This window comes from Hyla sarda, chromosome 13, assembly GCF_029499605.1.
Source record: "Hyla sarda isolate aHylSar1 chromosome 13, aHylSar1.hap1, whole genome shotgun sequence".
NCBI lineage: Eukaryota > Metazoa > Chordata > Amphibia > Anura > Hylidae > Hyla > Hyla sarda.
The window spans coordinates 33,716,165-33,739,999 of NC_079201.1; the positions used below are offsets into that span (position 1 = coordinate 33,716,165).

The 23,835-nt window shown below is 45.5% G+C and overlaps 1 protein-coding gene across 3 annotated transcripts in view; it reads left to right on the top strand.

Annotated features, from left to right (window-relative positions):
- FBF1 (Fas binding factor 1) overlaps positions 1-23,835 on the top strand; it is a 100,112-nt gene that overhangs the window by 20,792 nt on the left and 55,485 nt on the right. For 2 of the 3 annotated variants that reach the window (XM_056550682.1, XM_056550684.1), the window contains exons 7-8: positions 12,977-13,103; positions 16,584-16,610. In XM_056550682.1, the coding sequence (XP_056406657.1) occupies positions 12,977-13,103; positions 16,584-16,610 (154 nt within the window). The remainder of the gene's footprint in view (positions 1-12,976; positions 13,104-16,583; positions 16,611-23,835) is intronic. The other variant, XM_056550683.1, reaches the window with a different exon arrangement.

The following is a 23,835-nucleotide window of genomic DNA, read 5'->3' on the forward strand; positions in this document are numbered from 1 at the left end:
TCCGCGAGACCGTTCACACTGCGGAATTTCAGCGGCAGACAATTCCGCCGCTGAAATTGTTCCGCGCAAAGAAAGAACATGTTCATTCTTTGCGCGGAAGTCCGCGAACACTGCATAGCTGTCAATGGTGACGGCGCAGTGACGCGCGGTCCTACCGCTGAAGTATTGCGGCAGCGGCCGCCAGAATGGAATCTCCGCTCGCGGAATTCTGCGAAAGAAGAGTGCATTACAATAATACAAATGGTCTGTCAATCCAGCACTTTTTTCCAGCTTAGGGCAGTAATATAACCAAATATAATGGCATTTTAAAATGATATTTCTTCCTGACATTCGCTGTTCTTACACATGACTACACATCTATTTACATCCAGTATTTTAGTATATCTAGTAATTCAGGTCCTATATGATGCCATTGACAACTCCAGTTTAAAGTAAATTTGACTGCTAGTTCACTGGCCCTAACCCCAATGCACAGGGTTATAGTCTAGTTCTAAAATTATATTTTACTCACTCTAATCCATGGTCCTGTTGTAGACTTAGAGTCTCCGTTGCTTATATGCAAATATGCTCCTTTGTGCAATGAAGGTATTAGCCGACTCGCCGAGCTTCCCTGCTTCCATCCCCTCTGCTGCCTTATGCCTTCCCTGCTTCCTCACCTCTGACTGTTCATAAAATTTTCATGGGCTGGGGACAGAGGCAGAAAAGTTTGGAGAGCTGGTTCCTGTCTCCATTGTGCAAAGGAGCATATTTGCATATTAGCAATGGCATCTATGAAGTCTACAACGGGACCACGGATTAGAGTGAGTAATACATAATATCCGTACCATAACCCTGTGTATTGGGTTTAATGCAGGTAAATAAGTATAAGGTGGATAGTAGATGTGAGTTTAATCTTTCACTTCTCATAAATAGTATTTCTTGGTCGCCTCATTGGGGAACACAGAGACCATGGGTATTATGCTGCTGTCCACTAGGTGGCTGACACTAGGCAAAAAAAGTCTGCTCCTCCCAGCAGGATATACCCGCCCACAGGCACAGAGCTAATCAGTTTTAGCTTAGTATCAGTAGGAGGCAGACACAGGTCTGGAGTTCTCCAGACCTGGTCTTTTTTTATTATTTTCTAGTAAGGGCCTGTATTTAGTTTTTTTTTCTCCCTTTTTTTTTTTTTTTTTCTTGTTTTTAGGTGGGGCGACAGGAGCATAATGCTGCCTGATCGCCCTGCGACTAAGGCTCACGGTGCATAAGAGTACGGGCCGTCAACCCCTTCTCGCCAAAGGCCAGCGCCTGGCGGTCCGGGTCCCCCACTGGCTCCTACCCGCCTCGCTATGGCAGCTTGGCGTGATGCAGTGTGGCCATAAGCTGGCTGAAGAATTCAGGGTGAGTATAAGAAAATGAAGCCCGTGGTAAGTAAAAATTACATCACCTACTCCCTCGTCCCCCTTCCTTTCTAGGCCCAGCTCCTCAGCCTCCATTACTTGTGGCTGTGCAGGGCTGGACCTCATGGCCTCTGGGCTTCTACTATAGGATGCTCCGGCGATGCCATGCTGCAGGGGACAGTACTGTTCCCCCCCTTCCCTGGGTCACATTCTCCTCTCTAGCTCTGTTCTCCCTTGTGACTGCAGTGGGTGCTCACGGTGGTGAGGAGGGCTTGGTACATACATCCGGGTCCTGTCATGTTTTTATTTCGGGCTTTCTGTGCACCCGCTCCGCAATCCACCCTCGCGCGCAATCACGTTTAAACCCCCCCTGCTCGCTTCGCATGGCGCACATGTTTTGTCCCTGTTCTATTCCAGCACCAGCTGGAAACCCTCTGCTGACTGCAAGCGGCCGGGCACCATGAGGCCAGTCCCCGGCCTGATCTCTCCCCAGCCTCTGTCAGTGTGGCTGGCGGACAGTCTACTGCGCCCATGGAGAGTGTGATATCTCCCACATCTGAAGCTGCATTCCGGTACTCCACTGCGAGTGGAAGTTGACCGATGTGCAATGGACCCTCTGCGACTCCTGCGGGGGGGGCTAATGATGACTGCCGCATCCGCGGCTGCAGTTCCGGTGCCCCTCTATACCTGTGGACAGACCGATGTAGCATGGACCCTCTAGTGCGCCTATGGAGAGCATGATGTCTCCCTCATCCGCAGCTGCAATTCGGGCACTCCACCACAAGTGAATGTTGCCGAAGGGGTGACTCTGCGTGTTCAACAGACTCTCTACACCATCCAGGGGAGCGCACTGTCTACTGTCTGAGTTTCCGGTCCCCCAGCTACCAGTGAGAGTTGTCCACTGACTGTGTCCCAGCAGGTGCGATGTACCTTCTACAGCGGCAGCGCCCACTTCACTAATTTCATGGGTGGTGTAACCTTGGTTTACAGTAGTATCTGCTATTGTTCTGCTTGGAATCCCATGCCATATTTGCCTCTTCCGCGGTGGCGGTTATGGTGTCCTATTACTAAGTGGGGGGGGTCCAGTGGAGTTACCCTGCGTATGCAATGGACGCTTGTGATAGTGTCTGTTTTCCTCCCTCTCCAAATGTGGAGTATCTGTGGCTTTCCAAGGGCAGTAATTCGCAGGTTGTCTGCTGTAGCCCTCACAGCCAGCGCACTCCCACCCTTTTGGGGGGGGGGGCAGGTTTGCAGATTACCTGTACTGACCTACAGCCATTTCATTCTATCCTTCCACCGGGGGAGTTGTTTGCAAGGTGGTGCGTGTAGTTGACTTCTTCTCCCATCCATGCAGGGAGTATTCATGGTCTTGCTTCCTGCTACTGTTGCCTACTGTAAGTTGCCTCTGATTCTCATGTGGTCACTGCATTTCTCCTCGCTAGGCGAGGTGTTAACAGCCTTATGTGACCCCTTCTATGGCAGGTCCAGCCATCTCATTATCTCCTTCCGTTGCCTGACGCGGGGTAGCTCGGTGGGTTGTTGGCTAACGGGCTTTTAGCCATTCCGCTTCCCCTTCCTAGAGGAAGTTATGCAGGTTTTGTACGGTTCCTACCTTTGCTCTTGCAACAATCATTCTTCAGCCTCCTGTTGTCGAATGGTTTGTGGCTTTGGTTCCTATTCTTCCTATCCCTGCCATCATACTCCACCTTAGGCAGTGTTCTGCAGGTTTTGGCATAGTTACAGCTGTTGCTGTCCTAGCCTTCTTTTTGCCTTTCCCTAGCCTTCTCATTGCCTTTTGTTAGGGGCTTGTTGGCGTAGTTACAGCTGTTGCTGTCCTAGCTTTCTTGTTGGCCTTCTTTAGGGGCTTGTTGGTGCTGCTGGGGCGTTTCCTGGCTTGCCCTTACCCTCCCCTCCTCCCCCCCCCCCTTTATGGGTGGGGTACCGACAATCCTTGCACGGTTCCTAGTCTGGCCACCCCAGCTCTCGGGTTGCGCTTGCATAGGAGTTGTCCTGACAGTCCTCATGCAGTTTGTGTCTTGGCTTCTATCGGTCTCATCTCTTCCTTTCCATTTGCAGGGTTCTCTCGGTTTTATCTCTGCTCTTCTCTCCAGCAGGCTTTCTGCTTGGGTGTCTCCAGGGCTTCCTCCTGTGCCTCTTCTGTTTTGAGCTGCCTTTGGCTCCCAGAGGTTCCGTGACGTTCCAGTAACACAGTGTCTATCCTCCTTCTTAGTGACTGTCAGGTGTTGCGTACTTGGATGATGGTCTTGGTGGGAGACCTCCCGCACCCAGCATGTGCCTTCTGTTCCTGCACCTTTTTGCTTCGGCTAGACTAACACCTCAGCTGGGTCCCCTTTTGTCTCCCTCTCTATTACCTGTTTTCTTCAAGGTGTTCTCTCCTGGAGTCATCCGGTCAGTTATGAACATTGGGATCCAGTACCTGTTCGGCCTTGTCTGTCCTCTCGTCTATGGAGTTGGCGAGTGCTGGGCGGCGCGGTATTCCAGTGGTGGCAGGCTTGTTACTCTGCCCACTGTTCTCCCCTAGGGTATATGACCCTTCTCTTGTGGTGCCAGTCTCATTCGGGACCCTCTCCCTCTTGATTCTACCTTTTCAGGAGAAATCTGCTGGGGTGCCATCTTGCTTGGGCTACCTTCCGGGTGCCTATTACAGGTCTTGTTCTTTCACAAATGGTTTTCCTGCTACTTCACCTTCGTAGGGGTTGTTGACTCTGGCCTTGGCGGTGTTCCTGTCCCGATTCTCTCCACTTTTTCTATGGGGGGGTGACCTCTCCACCCCCTGTCTCGGCCTGGGAGCACGTCACCTGAGGTGTTTTGCTCTGGTTGGGTTGCTGACATCTGGATGGTGTGAGCCATATTTCCGTGTCTGGGAACCTTTGGTACTGATAGTGGCTGTTCCGGTCTTGTTCTTTCACAAATGGTTTTCCTGCTACTTCACCTTCGTAGGGGTTGTTGACTCTGGCCTTGGCGGTGTTCCTGTCCCGATTCTCTCCACTTTTTCTATGGGGGGGGGGGGGTGACCTCTCCACACCCTGTCTCGGCCTGGGAGCACGTCACCTGAGGTGTTTTGCTCTGGTTGGGTTGCTGACATCTGGATGGTGTGAGCCATATTTCCGTGTCTGGGAACCTTTGGTACTGATGGTGGCTGTTCCGGTGTTGCTGGACAGCTCTTGCCTCCTCATCAGCCGGTTTGGATCCCTTTGGACCTCACCTTGTGGCTGAGGACCTTCCAGTCATTCTGGTTACCTCCGTTTGGCCAGTATGTGTTTCCTTGCCAGGCATAGTCCTGCTCGTCATGCATTTTACCCTGCCTTCTGGCATACTCTTTTTGAGTTTTCTCTTTCACCCAGTTCTCGCGGGGTGGCTTTGTGTCTATTTGTTGTACCTGAGCCTCTCGGTCGGGTGGTCGTCAGTCTGGTCCAGGCCCTGACCTTCTTTCTGTCTGGTCTGCCCTTATGCGGGTCTCGTTTTGTATCTCTCTTCATCCTTTTACAGCGACCTCTAGGTGGCTACATAGCTCAGTGGTTACAGCACTGGTCTTGTAAACCAGGGGTCGTGCGTTCTATTCTTGGGCTCTCGCGCTCTCTCTCTCTCCCCCCTTGAATACTGCCATTGAGGCTACCCATCTGGCAGGGCTTACCCTTCGAGCCTCTCCAGTCCTTTTCTCTTCTGGTACTTGGCATGTTTCTTGCCATGTTCGCTTTGCTTGGACACATCTCTGCTGAGGTTCTTGTCTCCCTCTCTTCCACGTGTTGGCCAGGCCTCAGTGGGCCTGCGTCTTCTGTCTTGTCTTCGGAGGTCATTTTCACTCTCCTGCCAGACTGGGGAGCCTGTACAGGGAGCCTCTGGGGCGCCATGTCTTGTCCAATTTTGTTGGCGGTCAGACCCCTGTCTCTGCAAGGTTCATTCCTTTCTGGTCCTAGCCCCTCAGGTTTTGTGGGCTCTGCGGTGGTTGGTTTCCAGCTTCTGGTTCCCTCTGGGCCTCGTCCATGAACCTGGGCACATGGATATTCTTCGGTCTCTGGACTGACCTTCTTTTTTCTGGCGGATGTTTTTCCCACCCCAGGGACTGCTTTGGGATGTCCCATGGTCTCTGTGTTCTCCAATGAGGCGACTGAGAAAAGGAGATTTTTGTACTCTCCGTAAAATCTCTTTCTCCTAGCCTTCATTGGGGAACACGGCACCCACCCATTACGGTTCCTCGTCAGGTGGTTTGTTACATGTTGTTACTTTCTGGTGTCCTTCGGACATGTCTCCCTTGTTGTTTGGCTTCTTCTACTGCTTTGTGACACAACTAATTAGCTCTGTGCCTGTGGGTGGGTATATCCTGCTGGGAGGAGCTGACTTCTTTTTTTGCCTAGTGTCCGCCTCCTAGTGGACACAGCATAATACCCATGGTCTCTGTGTTCCCTAATGAAGGCTACAAGAAAGAGATTTTACGGTGAGTACAAAAAAATCTCCTTTTTAATAGATTAGATTAAACGTTTACTATAGACTCGCAGATCCCTGTGTCACTTTAGGGACGGTCATCAGCGCATTCGCAGGGTCAAATAAACTGCGGATGCGATACCTGACTCTACCCTAAAGGAATATTATGGTGTAAGCTTCATACATTTTGCTACAGTACATTAACCCTTTGCCGCAAATGGACGTTCATTGACGTCCATCTGCGGCTCCCGATGTATGACGCTATTGCATGGCAGTGATCAGTGTAGGAAATCAGTGTGTGCAATGTTATAGTCCCCTATGGTGGCTTTAACATTGCAAAAAAATAAAATGAAAATAAAGTGTTAATAAATGTGATATAACCCATTCCCTAATAAAAGTTTGAATCACCACCCCTTTTCCCATAAAAAAAATTTAAATAAAAATAAACATATGTGGTATCGCCACGTGTGTAAATGTCCTAACTATAAAAATATATCATTAATTAAACCGCACGGTCAATGGCGTACATGTAAAAAAAATTCCAAAAGTCCAAAATAGCGTATTTTTCATCACTTGTTATACCATAGAAAAATTTGTGAAAAGTGATCAAAAAGTCGGATCAAAACAAAAATAGTACTGATAAAATCTTCAGATCACGCTGCAAAAAATGAGCCCTCATACTGGCCCTTACACGGAAAAATAAAAAGTAATAGGGGTCAGAAGAGGACATTTTTTCAACATATTAATTTTGATGCATGTAGTTTAGATTTCACTTCACTACAAAAAAAATAAAAATAATTATAATCTATATAAATTGAGTATCCTTGCATATGGACCTACAGAATAAATAATAAGGTGCAATTTTTACCGAAAACTGCACTGCATAGAAATGGAAGCCACAAAAAATTACAAAATGGCTTTTTTTTTTTTTCTGGTTTCGCCATAGATTTTGTAGTGAAATTATTCATGGTATTACAAAGTAAAATTGTTGGCGCAAAGAACAAACCCTCATGGATTTTTAGGTGAAAAATAAACGTGTTGTGATTTTTAGAATGTGAGGAAGAAAAAAACTAAAGTGCAAAAATGAAAATTCGCCAAAGAGGGAAGGGGTTAAAGAAAATAAAAGATATCGGGAATAAGTTGCCTTACTTATCCTGTGAAGAGCCCCTATTTGTATACATGTGTGTCATTGATTTTACTCAGTAAGGCATGCTGGTGAAATGTTGGGTCAACAACACTTTTTATTAAGGACAAGAAAATTGATTTTACAGCTCTTTCCTAAAATATGTGCATTAAGAAGCCTGCTTTATATAAGAACAGACTTCCTAAGAGCTAGGAGGAGGGTTTTATACTGGTTGCCCAAGCACAAAAAGCACTTAGAACTGTTATCTGCTCATTCAGCTGACGACACGTATGTGTTCTGATTAGGAAGAGGGAAGTAAGCTGCTGTCAGACTCCTTTTGGCAGCTTTTCTAGCTTAAGAACAAATGTATCAAGCAATTTAAAATCGAACTGCTTGATCCTTTACTTTCCTTTAAAGGGGTACTCTGGTGGAAAATATATTTTATTTTTTATTTTTTTAAATCAACTGGTGCCATAAAGTTAAACAGATTTGCAAATTACTTCTATTAAAAAAATCTTATTCCTTCCAGTACTTATCAGCTGCTGTATTCTCCACAGGACTTTGAGAAGTTCTTTTCAGTCTGACCACAGTGTTCTCTGCTGACACCTTTGTCTGTGTCAGGAACTGTCCAGAGCAGGAGAGGTTTGCTATGGGGATTTGCTTCTACCCTGGACAGTTCCTGACACTGACAGAGGTGTCAGCAGAGAGGACTGTGTCAGACAGAAAAGAAATTCAAAAGGAAAAAGAACTTCCTCTGTAGTATACAGCAGCTGATAAGTACCGAAAGGATTCCGATTTTTAAATAGAAGTAATTTAAAAATGTGTTTTAATTTTCTGGCACCAGTTGATTTAAAAAAAATTGTTTTCCACCAGAGTACCCCTTTTAACCCCCTTAACGACCACGGACGTAAATGTACGTCGTGGTTTGGCGGTACTTCCAACACCAGGATGTACATTTACGTCTTGTGTATGACCGCGAGCATCGGAACGGTGCCCGCGTCATACACGGCAGGTTCCAGCTGCTAGCAGCAGCTGGGGACCCGCCAGTAATGGCCAACATCCGCGATCGCTCGGATGTCCACCATTAACCCCTCAGATACCGTGATCAATACAGATCACGGCATCTGAGTCAGTGCGGTACTTTGAATGGATGATCGGATCCCCCGCAGCGCTGCCGCAGCGATCCGATCATCCACCATGGTGGCCGGAGGTCCCCCTCACCTGGCTCCGGCCTTCTTCCGGTCTCTTCTGCTCTGGTCTGAGATCGAGCAGACCAGAGCAGAAGATAGCCGATAATACTGATCAGTGCTATGTCCTATACATAGCACTGAACAGTATTAGCAATCAAATGATTGCTATAGATAGTCCCCTATGGGGACATTAAAAAAAATTTAAAAAAATAAAAAAAAAAGGGTAAAAATGTAAAAAAAAAAAAAAAGTGAAAAATCCCCTCCCCCAATAAAAATGTAAATTGTCAGTTTTCCCATTTTACCCCCATAAAGCGTAACTTTTTTTTTATAAACATATTTGGTATCTCCACGTGCGTAAATGTCCGAACTATCAAAATATAATGTTAATGATCCCGTACGGTGAATGGCGTAAACGTAAAAAAAAAAAAAAAGTCCAAAAGTGCTGCTTTTTTTGTCACATTTTATTTAAAAAAAATAATAAAAAATTATCCAAAAGGTTTATATATGCAAATGTGGTATCTATAAAAAGTACAGATGACGGCGCAAAAAATGAGCCCTCATACTGCCCTATATATGGAAAAATGAAAAAGTTATAGGTGGTCAAAATAGGGCGATTTTAGATTACTGATTTTGTACAAAAAGTTTTAGATTTTTTTTAAGCGGTACAAAAATATAAAAATATCTATCCATGGGTATCATTTTAATCGTTATGACCCACAGAATAAAGAACACATGTCATTTTTACCGTAAAGTGTACAGTGTGAAAACAAAACCCTCCAAAATGTGCAAAATTGTAGTTTTCATTAAAATTTCCTCCTTAAAAAAAAATGTCTTTGGGTTCGCCGTACATTTTATGGTAAAATGAGAGGTTTCGTTACAAAGTACAATTTGTCCCGCAAAAAACAAGCCCTTATATGGGTCAGTAGATGGAAATATAAAAGAGTTATGGATTTTAGAAGGCGAGGAGGAAAAAACCAAAACACAAAAATAAAATTGGCCCGGTCCTTAAGGGGAAAATGGGCTTGGTCCTTTAAGGGGTTAAATCATCATCTATCAGGTGTAAGTTGGGAGGCATCCATACATATTAGATGGTCAGTGGGTTGGATGGTAGAGACACCATTAGCAAATACATTTATTAGACGTCTGTAAATAGTTAGAGTACCTGTCAGGATCTTGATATTTTTTTTTTAATCCTCCCAGATCACCTCCCCCCCATCATAATATACCACCCTCTGCCTACATTTTTTTTTTAATTTTTAGGTTTCTACCTTGATATTGTGCTGTATATTCTGCTCAGTCTCAGTCAGCTCCACAGACTGGGAAGGGGCCTTACCCAGCAGGCGTGACATCATCTGAAGCCCTGCTGAGGAGAACATCTCCCATACTCTGCTATGCAACTCTGAACACATAGCCTAGAGCAGTTCAGTGTAGGCTGTAATTGCCCCCCCCCCCCCCTCTGTTCACTGAACTCTACAGTGTGTCAGCTTTGCCCAGCAGCTGCAAAAGGAAGCAGAAATATCCAACACAATGTTTAGCACTAGAGATGAGCTAAGCTAAAGTGATTCTATTCGTCACAAACTTCTCGGCTCGGCAGTTGCTGACTTTAGCATGCATAAATTAGTTCAGCTTTCAGGTGCTTTGGTGGCCTAGAAAAGGTGGGTAGAGTCCTAGGAGACTCTCTCCTAGGACTGTATCCACCTTTTGCAGCCCACCTGAGCACGTGAAAGCTAAACTAATTTATGCAGGCTAAAGTCAGCAACTGCCGAGCCGAGAAGTTTGTGACGAATCGAATCACTGTAACTTTGCTCATCTCTATTTAGCACAATATTTAGCACTATGTACTGAAGGCATAGGAGATTTATCAAAACCTGTGCAGAGGAAAAGTTGCCCATAACAACCAATCAGATTTCTTATTTTATTTTTAAAAATACCTCTGTAAAAGAAAAGAAGCAATCTGATTGGTTGCTATGGGCAACTAGGCAACTTTTCCACTGCACAGGTTTTGATAAATCTCCCCCAATGACGCTACATCAGTGTTTCACAAATAGGGTACTTCTAGCTGTTTCAAAACTACACCTCCTAGCATTCCTGGCATACTATGAGTTGTAGGTTTGCAACAGCTGGAGATACCCTGTTTAGGAAACCCTGCTCTACAATCTAGTTCAGCTCAAAGGGAAAGGGATCTGAAATATTCAGCTCTATACACTCAATACACTGTGCTGAGCTGAGGTCCCATCTGCATTTCCTGACTTTTGTCTCTGTCAGGATGCTGCAGGAGACAATCTGCAAGCAGGACTGCAGGCAGGACCAGAAGGAGGACCCCTGGTGGCCAAACTTTTAGGGGTTACTTTAAAGGGGTTCTCCGGGGGAAAAAAAATCAACTGGTGCCAGAAAGTTAAACAGATTTGTAAATTACTTCTGTAAAAAAAAAATCTTTACCCTTCCAGTACTTCTTAGCAGCTGTATGCTACAGAGGAAATTATTTTCTTTTTGAATTTCTTTTTTGTCTTGTCCATGCGCATATCAGGAACTGTCCAGAGCAGGAGAAAATCCCCATAGCAAACCTATGCTGCTCCGGACAGTTCCGGACATGGACAGAGGTGTCAGCAGAGAGCACCGTGGACAAAACAAAAAAGAAATTCAAAAAGCAAAGCATTTCCTCTGTAGCATACAGCTGCTAATAAGTACTAAAAAGATTAAGATTTTTAAATCACCGCGGCGATCCCGAACAGCCCGACGGAGCAGCCGGGATAGTTTCACTTTCGCTTCAGACACGGCGGTCAGCTTTGATTGCCGCGTCTGAAGGGTTAATACAAGGCATCACCGCGATCGGTGATGTCCTGTATTAGCCGCGGGTCCCGGCCGTTGATGACCGCCACGATATGACCCCGCGGCATATCGCGGGAGCCAGCGCAGGACGTAAGGGGTTAAAGCGTACCCGTCAGATCCAACTAAATTTTTTTTTAAAATATATATCACTCAGTACCTAATCCTTATCATGTATATCTAATTTTTATGTGTCTAGCACCTTTTATAAAAATTTTTATTACACTTTCAATTTAGCTCACTAGTCTGAATTCCTCTGAAAGGGAGGGGCGTGGCCTCACTGTGCTGGTCTCCGCCCCCTCCCTCAGTATGCTGTCTGCTCACATCTCCTCTAGCATTAGCAAAACTACAACTCCCAGCTTGTCCTCACTGACAGTAGCGAGACACAAGCTGGCAGTGGGAGTATTTTTCCTCCAGCTCTGAGCCCTGCACTCACAGCTGTCAATCAAGGAAGTGTGTCCATGACATAGGTGATGATGCATGGACACAGCAGGACTAGTATGTGTCCAAGCAGGCAGGGGGAGCAGTCGTTTGACTGGCTTTTTCAATATGAAATACAGAAAATTTTCTAATGAAAGCAATTGCAAAACCTATTGGTTTTGTATGCTTTACAACATATCAAACGTTTTTGTATCTGACAGTGCCCATTTAAAGGGTTACTCCGGTGGAAATCTTTTAATGTTTATTTATTTATTTTATTTTTTTATAAAATTAACTGGTGCCAGAAAGTTAAACAGATTTGTAAATTACTTCTATTAAAAAATCTTTATCCTTCCAGTACTTGTTAGCAGCTGTATGCTACAGAGGAAATTCTTTGCTTTTCTCTTGTCTTGTCCACGGTGCTCTCTGCTAACACCTCTGTCCGTGTCAGGAACTGACCAGAGTAGCTATGAGGATTTTTTCCTGCTCTGGACAGTTCCTGATCAGGAAATTTAAAAAGAAAAGTATTTCCTCTGTAGCATACAGCTGCTATAAAGTACTGGAAGGATAAAGATTTTTTAATAGAAGTAAGTTACAAATCTAATACATTTTCTGTCCCCAGTTGATGTTAAAAAAATTTTTTTCCCACTGGAGTACCCCTTTAAGGCCAAAATGCATCTAGTTTTACACATTCTATATCCATAATGTGATTTATTAAATTATACTAATATACATTTGTTTTAACTGTTGGTAAAATTCTCCCTCTGTTGTTGGGGGTCGATCCGTCATGGTGTAATTTAGCGAATTGCTGGCTGCAGTGGTGTTCTACGCTTTTAGATGGGTGACTTGCTCACTTCTGGCACAGGGGTGTGTGCCCCGGAATGCCTGCTCAGTCATTTATACATATGGCACATTAAAGAAAAATTTTGCTACCCATTTTCCTGGTTCCAAAAGACAGTGACAAAGAAAAGTAATACGTACAGGGACTTTCATGAGATTTTACCATATATAACGTGTAGCAACATCAGCAGCAACCTGTCTATTCAGATTGCACAGGATGGTTAATTCCATGAAACTAAATGTCCAAGGTTTTATTCCCCCACATACAATGTGATCTGGAAATATCTGGTGATTGTAAGGCTGGGTTCACACCATGTTTTGTAACTACGGTTCCCGTATACGGCTGGGAGGAGGGGGGCGGGGCTTAATTGCGGCGCCCGCACTCAGCCGTATAGGGAACCGTATTTAATGCATGTCTATGAGCCGACCGGTCGGCTGCGTTTTCAGCCGTATGCGGTTTCCCGACCGTAGGCAAAAACGCGGTCGACCACGTTTTTGCCTACGGTCGGGAAACCGCATACGGCCGAAAAAGCAGCCGACCGGAGGCTGCGGTTCACTCCGGTTGGCTCACAGACATTCATTAAATACGGTTCCCCTATACGGCTGAGTGTGGGCGCCGCGATTAATCCCCGCCCCCCTCCTCCCAGCCGTATACGGGAACCGTAGTTACAAAACGTGGTGTGAACCCAGTCTTATTTTCATAATGTTATTTACTATATTTACTACAGTTATATGAAGTATGCTGTTTTGTTGTATAGGACTTGGATGATATGGATGCCGAGTTGTTTGAATCCCGAAAGCCAAGATCGGCCCCTGCAAAGAATTCTGGTAAAGCCACCGGCAGGGACCTAAAGAATCAAGACCAGACAATAGGCAATAAAAGAGGTAAGTTTTTTTTTTTTCCTTTGGTGCAGAAATCACTTTTAACAGGAGCCAATAAGATCCTACTCCAGCGTTTCCCAACTAGTGTGCCTCCAGCTGTTGCAAAACTACAACTTCCAGCATGCCCGGACCACCGTTGGCTGTCCGGACATGCTGGGAGTTGTAGTTTTGCATCAGCTGGAGGCACAGCGGTTGGGAAACACTGTCCTAGTCCCTTACCTCTTCAACAAAGATCCTGCCACAGTAGGAAAAATGCAGTTTTACATGGCATTTATTCATTGAAATAAATAGGAGAAATCTTTTATGTGAGCATAAAAATGACAGGTTGTCGGCAGTAGATTACTAAAGTCATGGCCATAAATGTTGGCACCACTGAAATTTTTCTACAAAATGAAGTATTTCTCACAGAAAAGGATTTCAGTAACACATGTTTTGCTATATACATGTTTATTCCCTTTGTGTGTATTGGAACTAAACCAAAAAAGGAGGGGAAAAAAGCAAATTGGACATAATGTCCAGCACCAAACTCCAAAAATGGGCAGAACAAAATTATTGGCACCCTTTCCAAATTGTGGAAAAATAAGATTGTTTCAAGCATGTGATGCTCCATTAAGCTTACCTGGGGCAAGTATCAGGTGTGGGTAATATAAAAATCACACCTGAGAGCAGATAAATAGGAGAGAAGTTCACTTAGTCTTTGCATTGTGTGTCTGTGTGTGCCACACTAAGCATGGACAACAGAAAGAGGAGAAGAGAACTGTCTAAGGACTTGAGAACAAAAATTGTGGAAAAATATCAACAATCTCAAGGTTACAAGTCCATCTCCAGAGATCTAGAATTTAACATATGGCACTGTAGCTAGTCTTCCTGGGTGTGGACGGAAGAGAAAAAATAATGAAAGGTGTCAATGCAGGATAGTCCGAATGGTGGATAAGCAGCCCCAAACAAGTTCCAGAGATAGTTCTCGCTTTCACTAATGCTCCCTGACCCTTCAGGACAGCTTAAATATCCGTCAACATTTAAATGAAATGAAACGTTATGGCAGGAGACTCAGGAGGACCCCACTGCTGACACAAAGACATATAAAAGCAAGACTACATTTTGCCAAAATGAACTTGAGTAAGCCAAAATCCTTCTGGGAAAACGTCTTGTGGACAGATGAGATCAAGATAGAGCTTTTTGGTAGAGCACATCATTCTACTATTTACCGAAAAGAACGTGTACAAAGAAAAGAACACAGTACCTACAGTGAAATATGGTTGAGGCTCAATGATGTTTTGGGGTTGTTTTACTGCCTCTGACACTAGTTGCCTTGAATGTGTGCAAGGCATCATGAAATCTGAGGATTAACAGATTTTGGGTCGCACTGTACAGCCCAGTGTCAGAAAGCTGGGTTTGCGTCCTAGATCTTGGGTCTTCCAGCAGGACAATGACCCCAAACATACGTCAGAAAGCACCCAGAAATGGATGGCTGCAAAGTGCTGGAGAGTTCAGAAGTGGCCAGCAATGGGTCCAGATCTAATTCCCATTAAACACCTGTGGAGAGATCTTAAAATTGCTGTTGGGAAAAGGCGCCTTCCAATAAGAGAGACCTGGAGCAGTTTGCAAAGGAAGAGTGGTCCAACATTCCAGCTGAGAGGTGTAAGGAGCTTATTGATGGTTATAGGAAGCAACAGATTTCAGGTATTTTTTCCAAAGGCCGTGCAACCAAATATTAAGTTAAGGGTCCCAATAATTTTGTCCTATTTTTGGAGTTTGATGGGAAATTATGTCCAATTTGCTTTTTTTCCTCCCTTTTTTTGGTTTAGTTCCAATACACACAAAGGGAATAAACATGTGTATAGCAAAACATGTATTACTGCAATCCTTTTCTGGGAGAAATACTTCATTTTGTAGAAAAATTTCAGGGGTCCCAACATTTACGGCCATGACTGTATAAGCGGATGTGTGCTAACAACAAAGTGCATTGTATGAATTGTTCATACAAACCCAACACGATTATCGGACTGTCAAAGTAAAAATAAGGCCCCTTTCATACTAAAGGTATCAACCTGCTTTTTTACTGCCATTATTTTACAATAACGGAAAAAAAAAAAACAGATGCAATAACTGTGAAATATAAAAGACAAAAAAAGTGTGCATCTGGTGAAGATCGTAGGTGAAATATGTGGTAAGGAAAAGGAATTGTCTCTTACCAAATGGTGTTATGCTCCAAGCACAACACCTAATATTGCGTGTAGGATCGTAGATCAGCTGAACCCAGGTCCCATCGATATAGGGATGGTAGTTGTAGTACCGGAATGGATAGGATAGGAAAATCGGACATATAGGGTCAGCAAAAATGGGACATCAAGGCGCTGGACCATCAAGGATACACGGTAGATAAAATTATATCTGTCTTTTTTATCAGGTTTTTAACCCTTTTTTTGTAAAGCTGTACTGAGCATGCTCAGTACAAAAAAAACGGATGTTAAAAAAAGGACAATAGCGGATGATAACGGATGTTTTTTATTTAAAGGGGTATTCCAGGCAAAAACTTTTTTATATAAATCAACTGGCTCCAGAAAGTTAAACAGATTTGTAAATTACTTCTATTAAAAAATCTTAATCCTTCCAATAGTTATTAGCTTCTGAAGTTTTCTGTCTAACTGCTCTATGATGATGTCACGTCCCGGGAGCTGTGCATGATGGGAACATTTCCCCATAGGAACTGCACAGCTCCCGGGACGTGAGTCATCATTGAGCAGTTAGACAGAAAACAACAACTCAACTTCAGAAGCTTATAACTATTGGAAGGATTAAGATTTTTTAATAGAAGTAATTTACAAATCTGTTTAACTTTCCGGAGCCAGTTCATATATAAAAAAAAGTTTTTGCCTGGAATACCCCTTTAACAGCCATTACCCATAGACTTCAGTGCTAAATTTTGAATGCCGTTTTTTCACCATTATTTTTGCTGGACCAAAAATTTGTGCATGCACCGTCTTTTGTGCCGGCAAAAATAACAGACCTTGTAAAAACGGACATGCCTGATGCAAAAGGATATTCAAAAAATCCCATGACATGAATGTGATTTTTTAATGGCTGTTTTCAGGACTTTTTGCCGTGAGTAATAATGGAGGTTTTTACAGGATGATACCTGTAGTGTGAAAGGGGCCTAAACTAGCTAAGTATACTCAAAATAAAGAGTACTGCTTTTATCCACAGATCAAATAAATGGGATGATATTTTATAACAGTAACAAAACCTTTTGCCCATATTGTATTAGATGCCCTTATATTAGTCATATAAAATGCAAAAATATTTAAAGTCGTATCATTGAGGGACATAGAAGTGTATAAGCTGCTGTCTCTAGGATTTTCTCTGTAGCATACAGCTGCTAAAAAGTACTGAAAGGGTAAAGATTTTTTTAATAGAAGTAATTTACAAATCTCTTTAACTTTCTGGCACCAGTTGATTTAAATTTTAAATGTTTTCCACCAGAGTACTCCTTTAAGTCTGCAGCTAAAGGTATGGCAACACATCTTTTCTCCACTGACTGCCATTAGTGCATGGTCGTGTTGGCGCTTCCCCATCCCAACCTGGCAGCCTGACCCTAATGTTCATTGAGCATGTACAGATCTCTGACCCTCTCTGACCACTGGACCTGTGGCTGAACCACTTACAGCTCCTTGGTGTTGTATGACAATTAGAGCTGTGTTGTGCACCCTATGGTGGATGGGGGGGAACATTGACAAATCCATGGTCTCTTGTGAGCTGTTCATCATTGTATACCATTGTATATTTTTTACATGGCAGACATGTTGTTTGTTTCCAGTCGTCTTTCTCCTCTGCTTCATTTAGGCAAGACGACTGGTCGTGCTGTTTTCTTGTTCACTCCCCTGCTTTTGGACATCCCACGGTCTTCTTTATCTCTCAGTTATATGAGTTAGTAAATTGGTTATTGTGCTATTCGCCTGTAAAATCCTTTTCTTGCTGGGTTCATTGAGATGACACAACTCCTACCCAATTCATTTCAGTATTTTTTTTCTGTGATGGCCTCTTCTGTTAGGCTGTGTTCACACGGTGTGGTTTCTCCGCATGTTTTTATTCATTTTTCCCCTGCTATTTTGCATGCATAAACTTCAAAGTAAACTGGTTAATAATCCAAATGTTCCATGTCCATTTATATGAATCCATTTATATGAATCCTCCCAACCATCCCAAAAAAATATATATACTATGCGCTTTGCAACCTTTTTTAAAAACAGGAATATACTATAATAAGTAGGCACAAAATAGTACATGCCATCACACTACTAGAAGTAGACACGAAAAACCGCCTGCTAACAATACATATTTTTTAATCCATATTGATATTTTCACTAAAAACTATTTTTAGCTATTCACACAATCATCCATACAATATATGTCTCATAACAAATCTAATACATATAGAGCTAAAAATCCTCCTATGTAGGGGAACGCTCTTTCCACAACCCAATATATTTGCGCATGATACCGATTATTATCCGTCACAATGATTACAAGCGCATTAATGATAATGTTAATACCTTGAGCGTAACCTTACCACGTTTTACTTTTATGGATCTGTCCAAGAATGTGCCCCTCTTATAATCAATCATTCATATATACGCATCAAACCGTTTAAAATCGGAATAACGGAACACTTCACAACCCCTTCTACATGTGCGCATAATATTGATCAGTACCGGCTGTTAAAACACTATTTAGAATCCACATATATTGCCGTTTAACAGCGCTTCAGTCCCCTTACTGAGGAAAGCATCCCCTTTTATAATGGTCTACTCAATACTAACAGAACGCTATACACTGAGCTGAATTACAGCGCTGTATCCCCCCAGTTTAGGGAAACAGCCTTGCACCAACAGTTTACATGAGCGAAAACAGGAATAAGACAAATAATGAAAAAAATATTTTCATATCTACTGCCATTCACTTACCACTAATGATCATATCCAAGGGAGCGCTCCCCTCACAACCTCTTTAATATATGCGCGCTATACCAATTATCGGCTGTTAACACTACCAGCGCAATAACACTTATGTCACAAATGTAATACTATCTACAATGTACTTACCGTATTATTTCACAGCGCTGCAGTCCCTCTGTTGAGGAAAAAATATCCCCTCAACAGCAGTCTACCAAATACTGCTAGAATACTAGACATCGTGCTGAGCTGCAGCGCTGCAGTCCCCCAGTTCATACGTGCGCAAATAGGAACATAATAAACTAAGCATCTTTAGGAACTCCTTCAAGACTGTTGGAAGACCATTTCAGGTGACTACCTCTTGAAGCTCATCAAGAGAATGAGTGTGCAAAGTAGTAATCAAACCAAAAGGTGGCTACTTTGAAGAACCTAGAATATGACATTTTTTGTTGTTTCACACTTTTTTGTTATGTCTATAATTCCACATGTGTTAATTCATAGTTTTGATGCCTTCAGTGTGAATCTACAATTTTCATAGTCATGAAAATAAAGAAAACTCTTTTTGAATGAGAAGGTGTGTCCAAACTTTTGGTCTGTACTGTATATAATGAAATAGATTATCTAAATGACGAGCTTATAGTATAAATATGTTCATATCATCAGCTGACATGTACCCAGTGTACGATCTGATACAGAAGGTGGGTGTTTTGAGGTGCCAAGTATCGCTGCGGCTGATGCACTACACGTGCTATTGGATGCAGTCCTATAGAGAAATACACTTATCTATTAGTTTCCAGTAGGTATTGGAACTATCAATAGAAACACTGAATACCCAATGCTTCTGCACAAGTGTAGTTTAGTTTATGCGGAGCTGTAACCCGGTTCCTTACTTAATCATAGCGATGTTGCAGCAGTCTTGCTGTAATGTGTCCTGAGAAAACTCTTTATACTATAAGCTCATCATTTAGATCATCTATTTCATGATATATATATTTCTATAGTGTGTGATCATCTTGCCCTCTAAAACACCACTGAGGATCACAATTTCCTTGCAGGTATGTTCTAACAAGTACATCAACACACCATTTACTAAACAGCCCTTATTCCTGCTGCTTGGGTATAAGCTGATTAGCTCGGTGTCTGTAGGAGGAGTTTAGCCTTTTGGCTTAGTGTCACCTCCTAGCGACAGCAGCCAAATCCACTGTCTTCTGTGTCCCCCAATGAATTAACCAAGAAAAGGATTTCACAGAGGATTATTTTCTGCAAGGAATATTAACTAACTCTGCAGGTTTTGCCTAAAATATCCCTAAACCCTTAAAGCTTTTTTTTTTACATGTGGTGTTTAATTTGACCTTCATTTTACTGCTATTTCTCAGTCGCTCTTCATTGGGGGACACAGATACTGATGGGTATATGCTCTTGCCAAAAGTTGGCTCCTCCCTGGCAGGATATACCCGCCCACTGGAAGTGAGGTAATCAGTTTTAGCTAGTGTCAGTAGCTCCCCAACAGCCAGCGTCTGGAGGTTGTACCCTGAGTCCGGGTCCCCCACTTGCCCCTACTCGCCCCGCTATCTTAGCTTGGCATGACGCAGCGTGGCCATAAGCTGGCTGAAGCCGTCTAGATAAGTATATGCAGATGGAGGGTGAGTATGTGCTCCCCCCCCCTTCTGGCAGGGCCTGTGGCAGGACTTGAGGGGTCAATATTCTCCCTGGGTATCTAGTGCTTGGGATTTGAGGCTAGCTGGTCCGTAAGAGGACACTTAAGGGGCCATGGCCATGGTCCCAACCTTACAACCTTTGCGGCGTCTCCCTATACTTTCTGCGGTCACAGACTTTTCCCCCCTTGGTCACAGCTCTTAGCCAGCACTGTGCTGGCCGGCGGGAGCCATAATGGCGGCAAGTAGCTCCACCCCTCTTCTTCCCGAGCTCAGCGTGGGAATCTAGGGGGATCAACTCAGGTAGGACTCTCTCCCTGCTCTGTCGGCGCTGCCTTCAGAGTGCCCGACTGGGAAGGCTCGGTGCCTTTCTGCTCCTCTCCGCCTCGCCCCTCCCACAGCGAGTCCTCCAGGCTTGGCGCGCTGCAGGGGTCATAGTGCTACCAGGGATGTCAGAGGCTGTATTCCTCCTCTGACTCCCTGGTTCAAAGCTGCAGTTTCCTCCAGCCCGGCGGGAACCATCCCAGCCGGGTACCATGGTCACCCCCCTGACTCGGAGCGGCAGGTGTAAGGAAGCTTAGCACATGCCGTGCCTTCCATTTCCCCAGCTGGGATTGGCTGCTCTCTTCCACCGCTGGCTGAGGACTCTGAGCTTAGCTCCGCCCCATTCTCCTTTAGAGCGGGACCGGGGGCTGTTTTCTCCCCCGCCAGCGGCCATTGTGGATGGGGGGGGGGGGAGATGGCTCTGCCCTCAGGTGCTGGCGGCAACGCTTGTTGGACGGGGACTCGGTCCATATCCCCTGCCCCCTCTCCTGCAGGGCAGGATAGTGGGGTTTTCCTTCTCCTCCACTTCCAGTCACCATAATGGAGATGGGGGAGTCAGCATAGCCCTGCCCCCTTACCCTCTCCTGCAGGCAGGAGAGAGAGAGAAGTGAAATAAATAAAAAATAAGTAAATATATATTGTTCAAATATATATATATTATTCTCACCAATGAGCTCCCTCTGGTGCCAACTTTGGGTATTGCATCCCTACAGTTAACTCCATGTTGGCCCTTTTTACTAGGGATCGGCCGATTATCGGTTTGGCCGATATTCACGATTTTGGACGTTATCGGCAATTACCTTGCCGATAATGCCCGTCCACCGAACCCCCCACCCCTGCACTGCGCCGCACCGCCCCGGCCAGAGACCGCCACTGCCCCATTGCCTCCCCCATCCCCGGTTTTATAATTACTTGTTCCCGGGGCCCGGGCTACTTCTGGCTCCTGCGGCGTCCTGTTTTATGCTGTGTGCTGCGCAATGACAAGTGACGTCCTCAACGTGACGTCACCATCAGTGCGCACAGTGACAGCTCAGGAGGATGCCGCTGGAGCCAAAAGTAGCATGGACCCCAGGCCCCAGGAACAGGTAATAATGGGGCGGCGGTCGCAGTGATAGGACTCAGGAGGACCCTAGGAAAGACAGGGGGAGAGAAGCAGGTGGTGCCCACTTTAAATCAGTGATCTGCAGTGGTGTCGCGGGGGGTTGGGGGCGTTATAAATAGCCGATAACTTAGCCGATAACTTATACAGATATTCCGGTATATCGGCCCTAACCTCCACAGAGTATCGGTATCGGCCCTAATCGATATCGACCGATCCCTACTTTTTAGCTTTCTAATTGAGCCTTTGTCCACAGGTAGACGGTAGACCTTTTGCGACCCGCTGTGGCGGGTCTTTTCCATGGCAGTATGCTCCCTTGGTAAACCCTGGGGATACATGTTATGTCTGTTTTCAGCTATTGCCTGTTACCATGCCCCTGTGCCTCGGGGAGCCCGCCATGTGTTTTTTCTTCTAGAATGGTACTGGGCATCCGGAGCAGTGGTTCCTCCTCTGCCTGTCGTCCATCGGGGAAGTTTTTCTTTGGTGTGTGCATACACTATGATTCCCTACTCCACAGGTCACCAATCTCATAGTGGCCGCATCCGCGGCTGGTATTCCGGTACCCCACTGCTAGTGCGAGGTGTCCGGAGGAATGACCCGTTATATACTATGGACCCATACCAGTAAGCCAGACAGTGTTCTGCATGGTTTCCTCCGCCACCTGTCATTTCTCTCATGACTGATGTATCTGCGGCTGGCATTTCGGCACCCCACTGCTGGTGTGAGGTGTTCAAAGGAGTAACTAGTTATATACTATGGACCCATACCAGTAAGCCAGACATTGGTCTGTGTGGTTTCCTCCACCGCCTGTCATTTATCTAATGGCTGAGGTATCTGCGGCTGGAGTTCCGGTACCCCACTGCTAGTGTGCGGTGCCCGAAGACGTGGCCTGGCAGGTCCTATGGACCCTATGCGGGGTGACAGGGATACAATCCACGGCTCCTCAGTCTCCCAGTGGGGCGGGGATTCTGTACCTGGCACACTTAGGCATTCTCCTTTCCACAGGGGGTTTGGGGATTAGGGAATTCGACACTGTCAGTGCCTGAGTTTCATCCCCACACCCCTTGTTTTTACCTCCACCAGGGGAACTGGTTTGCTGAGCGCTTTCTTCTGCAGGGATGACGCCATATCTCGCTTTCCCATACATGGATGGGGTACCTTGCTGGGCCCCTGTTTTTTTGCTGTGAACAATCAGAAGAGCTTTCCGCCGGCTATGTTTGTGGGCTTATTGCCCACAATTACATCCTGGCTCCCCTCCTGTTTTGTTTGATGTCTCTGCTGCTCATGCAGCCAAGGCACTCTCCTCTGTGGGAGGGTTTTATTCATTTATGTTTGGACCAGCGACAGCCGGTCTAGCCACTGTCTGTTGTTTGGGTCCTGCTATTGCTCTCCTCCTACCTTGGCATGCTTTCCCTGGAAGGGTGTGTTCCTCCTTCCCTTTGACAGTGTCAGTTGTGTTACACTGGCTCAACGGTCCTTTCTAGTAACCCCCCTGTGCCCGGAACCTGGGAGCACCGGCTGGTTTTCTTTTTGCTTTCCTCTCTTTTCCTGTCCTGACAGGATGTTACTTCGGAGCACTCTGGGGTCCGAGACCGGTTAGTTTCTTTGTACTGGGCACTTTCCTAGACTGCTGTGGCATGCCTTCTTTTCTATGTCGTCCCTCACGCTTTTTCAACAATTTCTGGTCTTCACCTTGACTGTGCTCGCCTTCGACTCAGGCGTCCGCTGCTCTCCTTGGCGTTTTCTCACCTTGGTCTCTGGTTTCGATTGGTGCTCTGTATGGGGTTCTCTTGTCGTTACCTTTTTTCTTTTTTGTTTGCCAGCCAGGCTTGTTACGCCGAGCGCTCTGGGTCCCCGTTCCTCCCCGGAGCGCTCACAGCATTCTCCCATTCGCAGCGCCCCGGTCAGACCTGCTGACCGGGTGCGCTGCGATAATGTTCCGAGCCGGGATGCGATTCGCGATGCGGGACGCGCCCGCTCGCGATGCGCATCCCGACCCGCTTACCAGACTCGTTCCCCGTCTGTGCTGTCCTGGCGCGCGCGGCCCCGCTCCCTAGGGCACGCGCGCTGGGTCTTTGCGATTTAAAGGGCCGGTGCGCCACTGATTGGCGCATGGGTTTTAATCAGTACCTTCACCTGTGCACTTCCCTATTTATACCTCACTTCCCCTGCACTCCCTTGCCGGATCTTGTTGCCATTGTGCCAGTGAAAGCGTTTCTTTGTGTGTTCCTAGCCTGTGTTCCAGACCTCCTGCCGTTGCGCCTGACTACGATCCTTGCTGCCTGCCCTGACCTTCTGCTACTTCCGACCTTGCTTTTGTCTACTCCCTTGTACCGCGCTTATCTCAGCAGTCAGAGAGGTTGAGCCGTTGCCGGTGGATACGACCTGGTTGCTACCGCCGCTGCAAGACCATCCCGCTTTGCGGCAGGCTCTGGTGAAAACCAGTAGCAACTTAGAACCGGTCCATCGACACGATCCACGCCAATCCCTCTCTGGCACAGAGGATCTACCTCCAGCCAGCCGAATCGTGACAGTAGATCCGGCCATGGATCCCGCTGAGGTCCCGCTGTCAGTTGTCGCTGACCTCACCATGGTGGTAGCCCAGCAGTCGCAACAGATAGCGCAACAAGGCCACCAGCTGTCTCAACTGACTGTGATGCTACAGCAGCTTCTACCACAGCTTCAGCAATCATCTCCTCCGCCAG